At 57.2% G+C, this 16,196-nt stretch overlaps 1 protein-coding gene across 5 annotated transcripts; it reads right to left on the reverse strand.

Moving 5' to 3' along the window:
- Positions 1 to 56: 56 nt before the first annotated feature.
- TPST2 (tyrosylprotein sulfotransferase 2) lies at positions 57 to 15,624 on the reverse strand. Of its 5 annotated transcripts, none has more exons than XM_056504254.1 (8): positions 15,549 to 15,611; positions 8,014 to 8,079; positions 5,745 to 5,837; positions 4,265 to 5,167; positions 2,698 to 2,896; positions 1,970 to 2,020; positions 1,799 to 1,847; positions 57 to 592 (listed from the first exon to the last, which is right to left on the reverse strand). In XM_056504254.1, exons 4-7 carry the CDS (start codon positions 5,098 to 5,100, stop codon positions 1,818 to 1,820), a joined length of 1,116 nt encoding a protein of 371 aa, XP_056360229.1. In that variant the 5' UTR covers positions 5,101 to 5,167; positions 5,745 to 5,837; positions 8,014 to 8,079; positions 15,549 to 15,611; the 3' UTR covers positions 57 to 592; positions 1,799 to 1,817. The 5 variants fall into 5 exon arrangements, with proteins under 5 accessions (XP_056360229.1, XP_056360230.1, XP_056360231.1 ...); XM_056504255.1 differs by lacking the exon at positions 15,549 to 15,611 and adding an exon at positions 13,749 to 13,835; XM_056504256.1 differs by lacking the exon at positions 5,745 to 5,837 and having other exon boundaries at positions 15,549 to 15,624.
- Positions 15,625 to 16,196: the final 572 nt, after the last annotated feature.

The raw sequence follows: 16,196 nt of genomic DNA on the forward strand, positions 1-16,196 counted from the left end.
GGCCCGGCGGACTAAGGGAGAGCAGCCCGCGTGATTAATAATTAAAATATGAAATATCAAATCAACACTTTAATGGTGTCCGACACCGAGGGTGGAGGGGTCATATATTAACTCTGCAATAGCCTCTGCAGGGTCGGGGAGGGGGTGGGTGGGAGAGCACACGCACCACAAAGGCTGCGCAGGGCCAGGGGGCTGTTCCTGGCCCTGGGAATTGGGAACAGCAGGAGCAGGGTGGCTCTTCCCGACCCCAGGAACGCGGAACAGCAGGGATGGCAGGGCTGTTCCCCACAGCGGGAACGGGGGACAGATCACGAGACACAAACGCGACGTACGCAGTCCTCCAGCCCCACAGGGAATCTCCTCCCGCCCCCCAGTCCGGATTTCCACAGCTGCATTCCCCACGCAGCGCTGGGAGAGGCCGGGCACGTTCCCACCGTGGAGCACGTTTGGCCTTTGCAAATAAATGCAAATACATTCCTGGAGCGCAGTCATTTGGCAACAGTAGGAGCAAGCAATATGCTTGGAGAACCGATTTCCACGGGCCCACTGCACACTCTTCCTTCTCGGGCAACAACAGGCCATTGGCAGCGTTCTGGAAGAGATAAAACACAGAACCTCTGGGGCAGGATCCTCTCAGGAAAAGGGTCCCCTCAGGAACAGGATCCCCTTAGGAACAGGATCCCCTCAGGAACAGGATCCCCTCAGGAACAGGATCCCTTCAGGAGTAGGATCCCCTCAGACACAGGATCCCCTTGGGAGTAGGATACCTTTGGGAATGGGATCCCCTCAGGGGCACAATTCCCTCAGGAACAGGATCCCCTTGGGAACAGGATCCCCTTGGGAACAGGATCCCCTTGGGAGCAGAATCCCCTCAGAAGAAGGATCCCCTCAGGAACAGGATCCCTTAAGGAGCAGAATCCCCTGAGGAACAGGATCCCCTTGGGAGCAGGATCCCCTCAGGAACAGGATTTCTTAAGGACAGGATCCCCTCAGGAGCAAGATCCCCTCAGGGACAGGATCTCCTCAGGGGCAGAATCCCCTTGGGAAGAGGACCCCCTCAGGAGCAGGATCCCTTAAGGAAGAGGATCCCCTCAGGAGCAGGATCCCCTCAGGAATAGGATTCTCCCAGACTAGCACAGCAATGCCTGACTAAGGTTTTAAAGCCTCTGTGACACAAAAAATGGCCAGAAAGAAACCAATTCTCAGCCCAGGACAGGGGACACACAATTCGTGATCTTCCCTCAGTGCTTCTGATCTTTTTCTAGCCCAGCCATCTGCTTGTACACAGAAACTTGCTCTTAAAGGACTTGTTTTAGCACCAAGAATGATAGATTATGCTTTAGCATGGAGGAAGAACATCCAACACATCAACAGTTGTCTGTGGAGTAGAAGCCCAAGGCAGCAGCTTTGTTTTCCATCATGCTTTCCTTTGTTTTCTATCCCCTTCCTCAGGTCCATGGCACGTCCTCGGAGGCAGCTGGGGAGCAGCTCAGCTCATCCACACATTCCATGTGTCCCTGCTGCCCGCAGGGATGGGCTGCAATAACCCTCCCAAGCGGCTGAGTTTCATTTTGCAGCTTTAATCCTGTTCCCAGAGCTCAGGAAAAGAATTCCTTACAAATGGTCCCACACAGCAGCATTGTGTGGGAAGATCTGAGGCGACAGTGAAGGATCCCTGGCACCGGGAGCGTGCCTGGAACTCCAGCTGATCCACAGAAATCACACAAACCAAGTGCTGGTCCTGGAGAAACGCAGGCAGATTTGCACAAATCCTGAAATTAAGTAAACAAGGTCTTACCTGGAAATCATTAATTTTCTTAGTGAGAAGATGACGTGTTCTGAGACACCTGGAAGAGCCCCAAAAGAGAAGGGTCAGCTCTGAGCCAGCATTCCTCAGGGAAGGGAGCAGGAAACAGGCACCTCAGTGTGTCCCAAACCCCCAAACCCTCGGGGTACACCCAGCTCTTACCTGCAGGTGACCTTTGAGATTGGCTGGAGTTTTATAATCCCCCTTTAAAACCTGTGGGGAAGAGAACATGGAGTGACCTCTGGGTCACTGCTGTCAACCATTCCCAACCTTCCCAGGGAAATGGCTGCACTTTGAGTGCTCTGTCCTGCTCTGGGCTCTCTCTCCAGGACAGACATGGAGGGGCTGGAGAATGTCTAGGGAAGGGAACAGAGCAGGGGAAAGGGCTGGAGGTCCAGGAGCAGCTGAGGGAGCTGGGAAAGGGTCTCAGATTGGAGAAAAGGAGGCTCAGCAGGGACCTCTGCATGACTCCTGACAGGAGGGGACAGTCAGGAGGGACAGGCTCTGCCCCCAGGGAACAGGGACAGGATGAGGAAACTGCATCAAACCATGCCAGGAGAGGGTCAGCTTGGACACCAGGAGGAATTTCCTTATGGAAAGGGTAGTCAGGGCTTGGAACTGCCCAGAGAGGTTTGGAGTCCCCATCTCTGGAGGTGTCCAAGGAATGTGTTTGATGTGGCACTCAGTGCTCTGTGCTGGTGACGAGGTGGGGATCGGGCACAGGTTCTGGGAGGCCTTTTCCAACCTGAACAACCCCAGAATTCTGTGATTCTGTTTTCCCTGTGTGAGTCTGTTTCCCCCCTGCTCCTTCCTGACCCAGTTCAGGAGCTCCCCTTGCTCAGAGGGCTCCGTGACCCCTCTCCCGTGCCCCCCAGGGCAGCCCCACTCACTCTGTGCGTGTTGTTGACGACCAGGGGGTCAGGGTGGCCGTAGTTGGGGGGGTTGGCATAGGGGTCATAGCCCAGCCTGGCCAGCATGGGGGCAATGTGGGCCATGTCCTGCAGCACATCCCCCGGGATGTGCCCGATCCACTTGGATAGCGCCTCCATGTTCACCGGCTTGATCACCTGGTCTGTCGACCTTTCTATCCTGGGGGAAGCAAAGGGAAAAAACAAAAGACACAGCAAAATGGTTGGATTTCATGCAAGTGCTGGGCTCGTGCTCAACTCGCTGCCACCTCCACAGAGAATCACAGGACAGGACCTTAAATCCCATTCCATTCCATTCCCTGCCATGGGCAGGAACACCTTCCAACATCCCAGGCTGCTCCAAGTCCTGTCCCACCTGGATGGGGCAGCCACAGCTTCTGTCCCTCAGCAGACCCTGGCAGGGCTTTCCACAGCCCCAGAGGCTGGGTCCTCCTGTTTAGAATCATGGAATCATTAAGGTTGGAAAAGCCCTCTGAGATCAGTGACTCCAGTCATTCCCCCAGCACTGACCCATGTCCCCAGCTGCCACATCCACATAACTTTTAAATTCCTTCAGGGATTGTGACTCTACCACTATTCTGTTCCAATGCTTAACTACCCTTTTTATTCAACCTAAACCTTCTCTGGCACAACTTGGGGCTGCTTCCTCTTTTCCTACAGGAGAGATCCATCCTGCACTGGGACAGAGGGTTTCACCAGGACACCTCTGCTTATCAGAGGAAAACAATGTAAGATGTGTGGGCTGTAGCACAGATACACACCTGGTGACCCCTATGAATATTCAAAACCTGATTTAAGCAACCTGGACCAATTTACTCTGAGCAAACAGGGAAGCAGAGCCAGCTGCATTCCCAGGGCACCCTGGAAAACCTGAGCAGCTGCACATCCCCCGTGGCTCCTGTGCCCTCACCACTGGGGCACCAGCAACTGATACAGAGACTTGGATAATTCCCTTACACAGCTGATTAAATTTTGCTAAGCCTAACTTAAGCCTCCATTTAGAGAAGAAACAGCATTAAAAGAGGAAAAGAAAGTGGGAGAAGATAAATGCCCCCCTAAACACGGAGAGGCCAGGAAGGAATGCTGGGTGTGCCTCCACTGAGCAGGTATTGCTTTTAGGCTGCAATACCAGCCCCAGACCTGGCAAGAACTGCAGCTCATCACCATTAGCAGCATAACTAATCACACCAAGGAGGCATCTGAGGACGGGTGGAGAAAGAGCCATTAAAGAGCTCACGTTCCAGAGCAAGCAGCTCTTTGCAAATTAGAGACTGAAATAATTTCTGCAGTGTCAAGAGAGATTAAACAGTCACCTGCTCCTGAAATCCTTGCTTGACAAGCTGTTCTGTGGAGTACAACAGACTGGGAGCATTAAAGCCATTTCTTACTCAGGAACACAAACCCCACAGCAGCACAACAGGCTGTCCCTCCTCCCTTAAAACCACGCACAAACACCAGCAACGCTGCTCTGCCCCCAGTTTCAGCCTGCTTTGTGTCCTGAAAAGCCGAGGAAGGAGCCGAGACTCACTTGGAAAGGGACACGCCGCCAGGCTTGCCGATGAGCTCCTCGTGGTGCAGCACCGTGTCGCTCCAGGAGATGTCCAGGAACCTCATGATGTTGTGCATGGACTGCTCGGGGTGCAGCACCAGCTGCTCGTAGTAGACGGGCAGGCAGCGGGCGCGGCCGATCTCCAGGCACTGGGAGTACATCACCTCGATGGCCTTGTTCCACTTGGTCAGGCAGTCCCGGTAGCTGCTCAGGTCGAAGCCGGCGATGGTCACCTTGCGCGTGATCATGGAGTGCACCGAGGCGCGCCCGTCCCGCACCATCAGCAGGAACTTGGAGTTGGGGAAGAGCCGCGACAGGTAGACGGAGGATTTCAGCGTGAAGGGGTCCTTGTTGCACAGGTACCTGGCGGGCTCGCCGTGCTTGGCGATCACCTCCAGGATGAACGCCTGCATGGCCGCGTCCAGCACCTGGTCCGTCACGCCCGCCTCGTCCAGGCGCATCTTCTCGCGGCCGGACTTGGACCAGGCCTGGCGCATGGCCAGCACGCGGGGGATGATGCGGGTCTCCTCGCCGCAGCGCACCTCGGGGTGCGCGTCCAGCATGGCCCTCATCAGCGTGGTGCCGCTGCGGGGCACGCCGCCGATGAAGATCAGCGGCATGTCCTTGCTGTAGCGGTACTCCACGCGGTTGGCGTCCACCATCACCAGCTCCTCGCTCTCGGGCCTCATCAGCCTGTGCCTCCTCTCGCTCAGCACCTGCTGGCACTCCAGCACCTGCTGCCCCAGGTGCAGGGTCACCATCAGGGCCGCCACCGAGCCCACCAGCAGCAGCACCCGGCGCGTGGTGACCCGCATCCTGCTCTCCTGGGCACAGGCTGGGGGCTTCAGCTCTCTGCTAGCGAGTGTCCAACCCCACGGGCATCTGCAAGAGAACAGCACTGCCAGCCCTGCTCCCATGGGGTGCTGACACCGTCCCAGGATTTCATCACCTCCTTCACTTATCAGCACCTCACAGGCTTGGTGCCTTACACCCAGCAGGTAATTAAAGTCTGCCTCAGTGCACACCCAAAGAGAGAATCTCTGCGCTGTTTGTGCGCCCAGAAACACAGGTTTGCAGCTGGAGCAAAGCTCCAGGAATGTTTTGGAGAGGAGGGGCACTGTATATTCAGGGACTCCTTAAAACAAAATCTTTACAGAGAGCCTGCTCCATCCCAGATGAAGCTCAGACCCTCGATGAGGTTTCTCCTCCCAAACCCAAGTCAGCACTCCAGCACTGCTCACCTCTCAGCCACCTGCATCCTCCCTACGTCTAGTTTAGTTTAACCCTGCGGTCACAGGGGAGGGGAAAGCCAAAACAAGAGAAAAACAAAAGCCTCTCATGCCAGCCTTAAGTGCTTGAGTCAGGAGAAACCGTTAGAATGAAACACTGAGAAATTCAACCAGCTGAGAGTGAACAGCCACACGCAGCGCTCACCACCCTGCCCTGCCTCGGAACTGACCTGACGGAGAAATCCGTGAAACTTCATCTGGCACCGAGACTTTCTGGGGTTTTCCACGGCTCGGCAGGACATCCAGCAGGAAGGCTGCAGCCTCTGGAAGTGCCCAGCTCAGCTGCGTGCCCGGAGGGACTCCCGGGAATGCTGGCACTGCTTCCCACCCCCTCCCCCCGTCCGCCCCAGTTGCGAGTGCAGGTTTTGCAATCCTCCCCTGGGCTCACCCCGGGATTTCCAGTTCTTTGTGATTATGTGGCTGGGGCAGGAGCTGAATGGAGTGGAAGGAACGGGCTGTCCATGGATTCTGTTTTGCTGACAGGCCAAAGAGCTGCTCCAGAAAAGCATTTTCTCCCCTCCACGAAGGAGCGCATTGTGTGTGGAGCAGAGAGCAGGCAGGAGAGAGCCTGGAGCTGGGCAGCTTCCCTGCTCCTGCCCCTCCTGCCAGGCACTCAGGGACTCACTCTGCTCCCCCCTTCCAGTCCCTGACATCCCACTCCACCATCCCAGACTGCTTCCACCCACCTTTTATCCAGTCTCTGCCAGCCCAGGGATGCCCTTCCCCAGGCAGCACAACAACATCACCACCAAAAGTATTTTTGTGGCTCTTTACTCCCTGGTCCACCCTGACCAGCTGCTTGGTAACATACCAAAGCTAAACAGCCTCGACTGCATCCCCAGGTATGAGATAAAGTGGGTGGATTTGCTGGGATGAAGATCAGAGGGACACCCAACAGCTCTGGCATTTCTGCAGCACCAAGCAGAGTCAGAGCCATTAACAAGACAAGTGCTGCTCCTTCCTGCTCTCTTCATCTGTTTCAGTCATGTAAATATATTCAAATGTTCACCCTAAGATAATTGCAAATGCCACAAGACCCATTTCAATGGATGGCAGAGGAGCAGGCAGGATTTAGGGCCAACTGGAATAATTAGGGCGATGCAGAGCAAGACAGGCTAATTAGCAGCAAAGGCTGCATCGTGAAAGGAGGCTGGAGCACAGAAGTGCTCTGTTCTCCAGGAGAAGCAGCTGACAGGGAGCAGTTCCCACCGAGATGCTCCAGCAGGGGGGGAACAAAGGGACTCTCATATTGTGTGTGATGGGAGGGTGGCTGGGGCTGCCAGCTGTGCCAGGGGAGGGTCAGGTCGGGCATCAGGAGGAATTTCCTCATGGAAAGAGTGGTCAGGCCTTGGAAAGGACTGCCCAGGGAGGTTTGGAGTCCCCATCTCTGGAGGTGTCCTTGGAACACCTGGATGTGGCACTCAGTACTCTGGGCTGGTGACAAGGTGGGGACCAGGCACAGGTTGGACTCAGGTTGGCTGGTTGGGGAGGGATTTTCCAACCTGAATGATCCTGGGATTCTGTGAGTCCCTGGAGACTACCCTGCCTGTCCAGCCCCCACTGCTCCCACCCAACCTCCCCATGGTGGGGAATCTCCCACTCTGTGTGGGCAGTGGGAAAGGCAGGTACCCACAGGAGCATGGCTGCTCCCCACTGCTGAGCTCTGCACTCTACACAGCAGCCCCTGGGAGGGCTGGAATGGGACAAACCTCTGCACTGGGATCACCCCAATGTGCTGGGAGGGCTGAACAACATCCAGAGCGTGTCTGGCCACGGGTTGGAGGAAACCACAAAAGGCCCAGCTGGTTCTCAGCTCTTTTGTGCAATTCTCCACTGAGAATTTCCTAAAATTTATGGGTCTCATTAGTCTGTGAGGGAAGGCAGATGGGTCATTTCCTCCCCAGCAGACACTGTGCTGGAATCATGGTGTAATTAGGTGCAGGGCTGTCTGGGCAGAGACAGCCCTTCCAGAGACAACACCCCTTCAGATGCCCAAACTGGCTCTGAGAGCTCCCATTCCAGCAGGAATTAGGGACCTCTCAGAGGCTACTCTGGCACATGGTGGCAGGCAATGGTGACATGGGAGCAGAAATCAAAGTGCCAGGGCTGAAGCCCCTGAGTGCAATGACAGGACAGGACAGGGATGTGACCCAGGGCCAGGGGCTCTGTCCCTGGCTAGCATCAGGGCAAGACTGGCACCCAAAGCGTGGGGGAGGATGGGGAAGTGACAGCAGAGTGACAGGAGGTCCTACAGGCAGCAAGTCTTCCCTATTCCCATGCTGATGGGACTTGAGCATGAACAAGGCTGACACTGCTTGTGAAAGCAACACAGGATCAATGGGGCACCAGTGAGGGCATGGACAGATGTGCAACATCATCAGACAGATGTGCAGCAGCCACCCAGCATGCCAGGAGAACCACACTGCTGCTTGCTCTTACCTTTCCCCTGTAAGGTCATCATGCTGTTACTCGAGCTTCATGCTGCACCCGTGGCCACCAAAACACCTGATGGGGAAGAGAAGCCACAGTGTTGATTTGTTTATTTAGCACACACACCTGATCTCCCCCTCAGCACCTTCCCCTCCTGCCCAGAGCCTCCTCTGAGCCCCAGGGAAAGGTGTTCCTGCTGGAGCTGGTGGTCCCAGCTCGTGGTCAGGGCTTGGCACACCTGCCCTGAGCACTGTTCACAGCCAAGCCAGGACACAGAGGGAAGCAGCAGGGCAGCTGCTCTTTTAGGAAATGCAACCTCCTGGAAGGGAGAGGCCTCAGGGGGTCTTGAGCAGCTGGGATGGGATGTTCAAGGCCCAGGGGACAAAAATCCAGCTGGGCACAGTTCCAGCACACACTGATCAGCACAACAGCCTTGACCAGAGGAAGCAGCTCCAGACTTGCCTGCTGCAAATGCTGAAACCAGGCACAAACCAAATTATGACCAGAGCCCCCAAATCAGTGACAGTGAAAGGAGACAGAGCCCAGAGGACCTGCAGGCCTGGCAGAACCTCCTGGCTCCAGCCCAAGGAATAAAGCTCTCTCCAGCCTCACCACCTGCCAAGGCAGCAGCACCAGCTCCTCACAGCATGGAAATCCCTCCAGGTTTGGAACCAACCCCCTGGACACCAGGTTTCCCACAAGGACTGCTCCAGCAGCCTTGGCTGAAGCCATCCTGCAAGCACAGAGCCTCCTGGGGACAGTCTGGGACACGGAGCTGCAGCAGAACACCCCGAGGGCAGGATCTCCAGATGTCACTCTGCTCCCAGGGTCACAGCATGGACATGGGACCATCATGGGGTCACTGCTGCTGGGACATTCATTCCCAGCCAGCTCCCCCTGGCTGCACAGAGAGTCCTGGCCTTGCAGGGTGCTCCTGAGAACATTTCCAGCAGTGACACTAATGGCTATTCCAGCCACCCGAGTCTCCCCTCCTGCCATCGAGTGTCACTGGCCCCTCCGCTTTGGCACTGAGGAGAAACCAGAGGGAAACTCCACCCTGCATGAACTCTGCAAGGGCTTATCCGCAGTGCAGGTGCTTCCCTGTGAGGCTTCCTGCTCAGCCTGGCTCTGAGAGCTTCCAGGGACTGCAGCATTCCAGCTCCAGAGCGGGCTGCAGCTCCACTGCCCCCCTGGATGTGCTTCTGCAGTGCCACGAGCACCGAGGTGCAGGGACAGGGGTGGTTTAAGAGCCCACCCGACTCACCCTGCTCCAGAAACAGCTCCAGATCCTGCCTGTGCACAGACACACAGACACACACTTGTTTGTGACTTCCTTCCTGATGCTGTGCAGGGCGTCACCACCAGCTGGGCTCCAACAGCAGCTCTGACCGAAACCCCTGAGTGAAACCCGAGTGAAACCCCTGACCTTGGCACCTGCACTGGGAACGGGCAAAAACCACCCCCAGAACAGCCCCTGTGCCTGCACAGCACCCTCAGCACTGAGGAAACACCATTTCTTAAAGTGTTACCAACAACCACAAAACCAGCTTCCACCAGAAGCCCCATATCATCAAAAGCTGCATTTTTCTTCAAACCATTCCCAGAAATGACTGTCATTAAGTGCAGCCTCCCCAAAAGACGTAGGTGTGGCCTGGAAAATTTGAGCTCAATTTGTTGGTGCTTAATAAAAAGATGAGGATCTGCAGGCGCCCTTGTGGCGGAACAGCAGCAGAAACTGTGGTCAGCAAGAAATGTCCCAACATATCCAGCTCGCCTCTTTACAAATCAGCAATATTTAATTACTGAATTGATAGTCTCCAGTTCATTTACAAAAATAAACACAGCTTGCCTGAGGGCTGCTGCTTCATCCCAACCTGAGCTCAGTCCAACTCTGGCACTGCTGATGGCAGCTCTGCTGGCAACTTGTACGGCACATTTCCAAACATTTCCCAAATATCTCTCTTGGCAGCAAGCATGGGGCATGGGGCCAGCCCCAATCTCCACCAGGAGCCCAGAGTGCCCCATGGAGGTGGCTGTGGTCACAGAGTGCAGTGTTGCACAACCCCCAGCTCGTGCTCCTCCAGCCCAGCACTGCCCAGACCGGGATCGATCCCACAGGAACAGGATCCAAACCCACCCCAGCAGTGGGACAGGGGCTCTGCATGTACCTCTGCTGCAGGTGAGCATGGAGGGGAGATATGAAAACGAAGCTGCAGCACTCAGAAAAACCCCCACAACAAAAAAGAAGCTGCTGTCAGCCACCAGGCGGTGAGCAGGACGGGTTTGGTGACTAAAACTGAAGCTGCACTGCAGGTCATGAACTCAGGGCAGCCACCAGAACAGAGGCCAGTTCCAGTGAAAACACAACCAATCCCAGCAAAAACACCTGGGGTCTGGAGCACTTTGGAGTTCTGTGTCCCTTGGAAAATCCCCAAAGAGCACGGGCAGCCCTGTGGTTCACACTTGCACCACTGCCACCATCCCAGGAAGAAAAATAACAGTCAAAAGAGTTCAGAGATGAGTGTTCAAGCAGCCACCTCAGCACCCAAACCACACAGAGGCTGCTCCAGCTGCATCTTAGAAACCAACAGGCTCAGGGGGCAAAGGGGAATTTATTCTCACTGCCAAGGACCTAGAAAAATAAACCAGCAGAACCTGCTGCCCTGAGAATTAAGGCAGCGTGTGCCAGCTTCAATCATCTCCACTCAGAAAAGCCTGCAAGGTGAGAACCTCGAGCCACACCACCCATTCCAGCCCAGCATCCCTGCCCTGCATCCCAGAGAGCCCAGCCAGGGATACAGGCACTGTGTGCCAGCCAGCTCCAGCTATCAGCAGAGAATCCACAGACATTTCACAGCACAAGCAGACTGCTGGTTTATGGCCCCAAGGCTGTTACAATTAGTAAAACATTTTATTATCCTGCTCAATGGTACAGTGTTCCTCAAACAATAAAAATCCCACCAATTTACAGTAAGCCCCCAGTCCCCTCTGTCCATCCCTGTTTCAAGCAAAGCATTCAGAGATGGAAACCTCAGCATCCCTGTGCCAATCTCACAGGGACACAGCCTTCAGCACAGAGTGGCAGATGAATTATGGAATGCCCTGGCAGGACACAGGGATGGAGGCACCTACCCACTCCCCAGCACCTGGCAACGTGCTTGTGCTGAAATAGGACATGAGCTCTGCACTTCAGAGGGAGCTCCTAACTTTTAATTAACCCACAGACCTTCACCCTTCCTTAATTACTCTGCAGTTGCTTCCTCAGGGGAACAAAGGCCAAGCCAGCAGAGGTGCCACTGCTGGTGACACTCCCACGTTTGCTCCCTGTGAGCCTGACCAGTGACTCCACCATCCTGCTGGAGGATGGTGCTCTGGGAAAGCACTGAGCTCTCCCCCAGCTCCTCCTGCCCAGGGAAGCTGCCCCATCCCTGGAAGAGTCCAAGGCCAGGCTGGATAGAGCTCTGAGCAACTCGGTCTAGCAGAAGGTGTCCCTGCCCATGGAAGGAAGGTGGAACTAGAAGACCTTTAAGATCCCTTCCAGTCCAAACCATTCCATGATTCTGTGATGATTCTGTGATTCCTCTCCATGCCTCTGATCAGGTCCCTCCAACTCTCACCCCTCGTTCAGGGCATGTCTGGGGACCCCCATAGGAGAGGGGAGCCAAGGGTTGCAGCCCCCCTTTTCACTCCCCACGCTTGATGCAAACACAGCTCTTCCCTCACAAAACTGCACAAATATTCCCTTGCAGGAATGTGGGTGGTCAGAGCCTGCCATACAACAGGGAGGAAGAGAAGTCAGAGGAACTGCTAGAAAAAACACCAAGTATCTTCAAAAAATATTTTCCCAATCCACACGCCAAACCCTAAGCCTCAACAAGCTCCATTCTTGCACGCACGAAGATCAGGATCTGCAAATAAAAAATTGTTTCTGCAAGACAAACCCCAAAACCTCAAATTTGCTTAAGAAACAAAATCAAAGTGTTTTATTTCCCCATGCAGCAGCAGCAGCAGCCCTGGAGGCTCTGCCTGAGGGCAGGGCAGGGCAGCAAGGATGGAGCTGCCACTGCTCACTCTGCAGGCAGGGAGGGGAGAGGGGACACTGCTGCACCTCCCCATCTTCCCCAGCTCCTCTGCTCCTTTTTTCCTGTTTCCTGCAGCTCCCACAGGAGCACAGTCCATGCTCCAGGATCTCCAGCAATGCCCAGCCACGCTCGGCACAACCGATGCCATGCAGGCAAGCATTAGGCATCTCCACAAAGCCAGAAACTTTGCACCCACTTCAGCAATGTGTCAGTTTGTGGCCTCCCACTCCCAGCCCCAGCAAGGACAGGCAATAACCACCCACCCCCAAGCCCTGGCACGGGAGAAACCCTTGTGAAACCACCAAGGGAAGAAACGGAACCGGGTCCTTCCGAGCCTGCGCCGCCGCTGCCTCGTCAGCCAAACCGCCCTGCACGGCACATCCGAGCGCCTTCCTGTCTGCCCCAGCCAGCTGGAGCCCTGCTCCTGCTCCTGCTCTGCTGCCACTGCCATCTGCAAACGCTGGGCCACCAAGGCCTGTGCCCTGAGTGCCACCCAGCCACGGGTGTGGGGGGTGGCTGCTTTCCCACCCTCCTTGCAGCTCAGCCACTGCACCACGGGATCCCCTGGAAAAGCTTCCCCTGTCCCAGCACAGCCTGCAGCTCCAGAGCCAACATGCCCGTGGTCAATCCTCCGTGGAGAAGCACCTGGGTGCCCCCCAGAGCCCCCAGTCTCAGTCTGGGGAATGCACGGTGAGAAGCAGCTGCTTGCTTCACTTCCGAGCGCTGTGTGTTGAGCAACCCCTGCTCCTGCTCTTGTTTGCTGTCCTGGGAGGGGACAAGGGGCTCCCACAGCACGGACTGGGATGAAAAGGAGCAAAACGGAATCGTTCACCTTGAAGAGGAAATCTCTGTGAGAATTCCTGCAGGAATTCTGGAGGCAAACAGGGCACTAAAGGCTTGGAAAACAAAGTGAACCAAAGCAGGCAGCCGGCACCAGGGCAAGCTTCTCCCGGGTTCTGTGTGCCTGCTACCTGTGGAATCTGGAGGGCATGAGGCTGAGGTTCCTCAAGGCATCACAAATTCATCACAAGGCACATCTGCACGGTGCCAAATAAAACCACCTGCTGGGGGTTTGTTTTCTCTCTCCAAAAATCTTCTTGACAGTCCCCGTGTTTCAACAGCGCTCCTGCCATCCCACACATCCCCGAAGGCTCAGAGTACTTGTAATGCAAACTGCCTTTGGAAAAATCTCCTTAAATTAGAGACAGAAATTATTAATACAGTTTGTAAAACCTACAGGCAGAGGATGGAAGTGGCACGAGCCTGCCCATGATGGGGAGCCCACCAGTGTCCTGCACAGACCCCAGGCCCCAGCCTGCCACAATGAAGGGAAGCCCCCCAATGCCAGCTGCTGTGGGTGATGCTGGGGAGGACCCACACAATGCCCAGTCCCCCCAAATTCGGGGCTGCCTCCACACAGACTCTGGGCTCCCTCTGGGCTCTGCAGCACAGCTGCTCCTGTGGTGCCACACGCAGCAGCCTCGGGGCACAGATGGCAAACCCCGCTCACATCGGCACTTGGCAGCTCCCCACGAGCACCCCGCAGCATTCCCACGAAACACAATCTGGAAACCTGTTAGCACCAACCACGGATCTCCCCACCCACAGCCACTCAGTGCCCGAGCAGGAGGGAGCAGCACGGCTGTGCCAAGGGGGTCTCACCTCCCCAAACCGGGTCCAAGCACCGGCAGCGCCTGGCAGAGGGTGGCGTCTGAAGGGGTTTCAAGCTGTGAGATGATTTTTGGACAGAGCCCGAGCATGCAAACAAACACAGTGAGGGACAGAGCAAAGGCCTCTGTGATGCAAACCATCCCCTGCCTGCAGAGGAGGGCAGCTCAGCTCATGCTGCTGGTCCCAGTGCCAGCAACTCCAGCCATGAGTCCCAAGGAACTTGAGCTGGACAAAGTGTGGATGTCACATCCCTGCCATGCAAGGCACAGCTGAGTAACAGATGGGCACTGCCAGCAGAGTGCCAGTGCTTTGGGTGGGCTGCAAGGAGCCAGTGCAGCTGCTCAGGAGCCTGTCTGCACCCCCTGCCTGTCTGCATCCCACAGCCACCCCAACCTCGGTGCTGCCAACACCTCTCGAGCCTCAGCAGAGGCTGATGCTGCCTGAGACCCACAGGCACAGCTTCTCACTGGGCACTCACCTGCCCAGGCCAGCATGCTCACCCTCATATAGCAGGGCAGTCCCAATTCTGGCTGAGCTCTGGACACCTGGACAGATGGACAGCCCCAGCCCTTGGGTGCCTCTGTGTATAGCAGTGCTCAGGTTATGGGGGCACGGCTCAGTGCTGGGCTGCCAGAGGAGTGCCATGGGAGGGGGGAGAGGGGACCATGTGCCAAAGAGCAGAATGGGAGAACAAAGGTACAAGGAGGGCCCTGTGCTGAGCACCTTGTCCTACACGCTGTGCATCCTGCACTGAGCACCCTGGGGCCACCTCAGCACACCCTGCACTGCACTGAGCACCCAGCACTGAGCACCCAGCACTGAGCATCACTCGTGAACCCAGCACTGAGCACCCAGCACTGAGCACCCAGCACTGAGCATTACTCGTGAACCCAGCACTGAGCATCACTTGTGAACACAGCACAGAGCACCCAGCACTGAGCACCACTCGTGAACCCAGCACTGAGCACCCAGCACTGAGCACCACTCGTGAACCCAGCACTGAGCACCCAGCACTGAGCATCACTCATGAACCCAGCACTGAGCACCACCCGTGAACCCAGCACTGAGCACCACCCGTGAACCCAGCACTGAGCATCAATCGTGAACCCAGCACTGAGCACCCAGCACTGAGCACCACCCGTGAACCCAGCACTGAGCACCCAGCACTGAGCATCAATCGTGAACCCAGCACTGAGCACCCAGCACTGAGCACCACCCGTGAACCCAGCACTGAGCATCACTCGTGAACCCAGCACTGAGCACCCAGCACTGAGCACCCAGCACTGAGCATCACCCGTGAACCCAGCACTGAGCACCCAGCACCACTCATGAACACAGCACTGAGCATCCTGCGCTGAACACCCCGCACAGAGCTTCCTGTACTGGGCACCCAGCACTACTCTCAGCACTCTGCACCCAACACCCGGCACCGAGGACCGCTCCGTGTCCCCGGTACCGCACACCCAGCCCTGCTGTGTGTCCCCGGTACCGCACACCCAGCCCTGCTGTGTGTCCCCAGCACCGCTCCGATCACGCATCACCGCCCGGCATCCCCAGCCCCGCGCATCGCGCACCCCCCGCACTGCGCACCGAGCATCCCCCGCCGCTCCGCGCCACCCACCGAGCCCGGAGCCGGTACCAGGCAGCGCCCCGAGCCGGTACCAGGCACCGCCCGCCGCGCAGCCCGGCCGCCGCCACCTGCCAGCCGGAGGAGGGGACGAACGGCAGGGACACAGGCGGCGCCCGGCCCGCTCGGCTCCCCCCGCTGCCCCCGGTGCCCCCCGCACTCACCGGGGCCGCCGCCGGCCCGGAGCGGCGCGAGACGCGGCGACGTCACGCGCACGCGGGGCCGGGATCCCCGCCCGCCGCTCCGCGCGTGCGCCGCGCGCGCCGGGCACCGGCGGCACCGGGGGCACCGGGGGACCGAGCCCGGGTTCGTGTCCGTGCCCGTCACCGTGTCCCTGCCCGTGTCTCTCCCGTACCCGTGCCGGTGCTGCTGCCCAGCCGTCCCCTGCCCGCCGCCTCGCCGTTATCCCCCGGTCCCCGCCCCGCTGCCGGTGCTGCCACTGTGCAGCGCTGCCCTCGCTGCTATCGCTGTAATTAATCACCGCCGTCGCTAATTAGCGGCGTGGGAAATGCCGCTCGAGGTGCCCCACCGGGAGGCTAACGGGATGGGAAAGGGGAATGAGGCCGCAAAGGAGCGCCCGGTGGGGAGGGGGGAAAAAACCTCCTTGGAAGTGAATCGGTCTTTGATGGACTGTACTTTCGGATGTTAATTAGTGCCCAGCTGGATCCCACCCGCGGGGACCCCTCGCAGCCCCCCGGTCCCGCAGGCTGGAGCCCGCCCTGGTTCCGCAGCTCCCGGGGCACCCTGAGCTCCCCAACTGAGAGGGTCCCCACGGGGGTGGCGGGGTTGGGCTGCAGAGCCTCTGCCACCCC

This window comes from Oenanthe melanoleuca, chromosome 15, assembly GCF_029582105.1.
Source record: "Oenanthe melanoleuca isolate GR-GAL-2019-014 chromosome 15, OMel1.0, whole genome shotgun sequence".
In the NCBI taxonomy this organism is placed as follows: Eukaryota; Metazoa; Chordata; class Aves; order Passeriformes; family Muscicapidae; genus Oenanthe; species Oenanthe melanoleuca.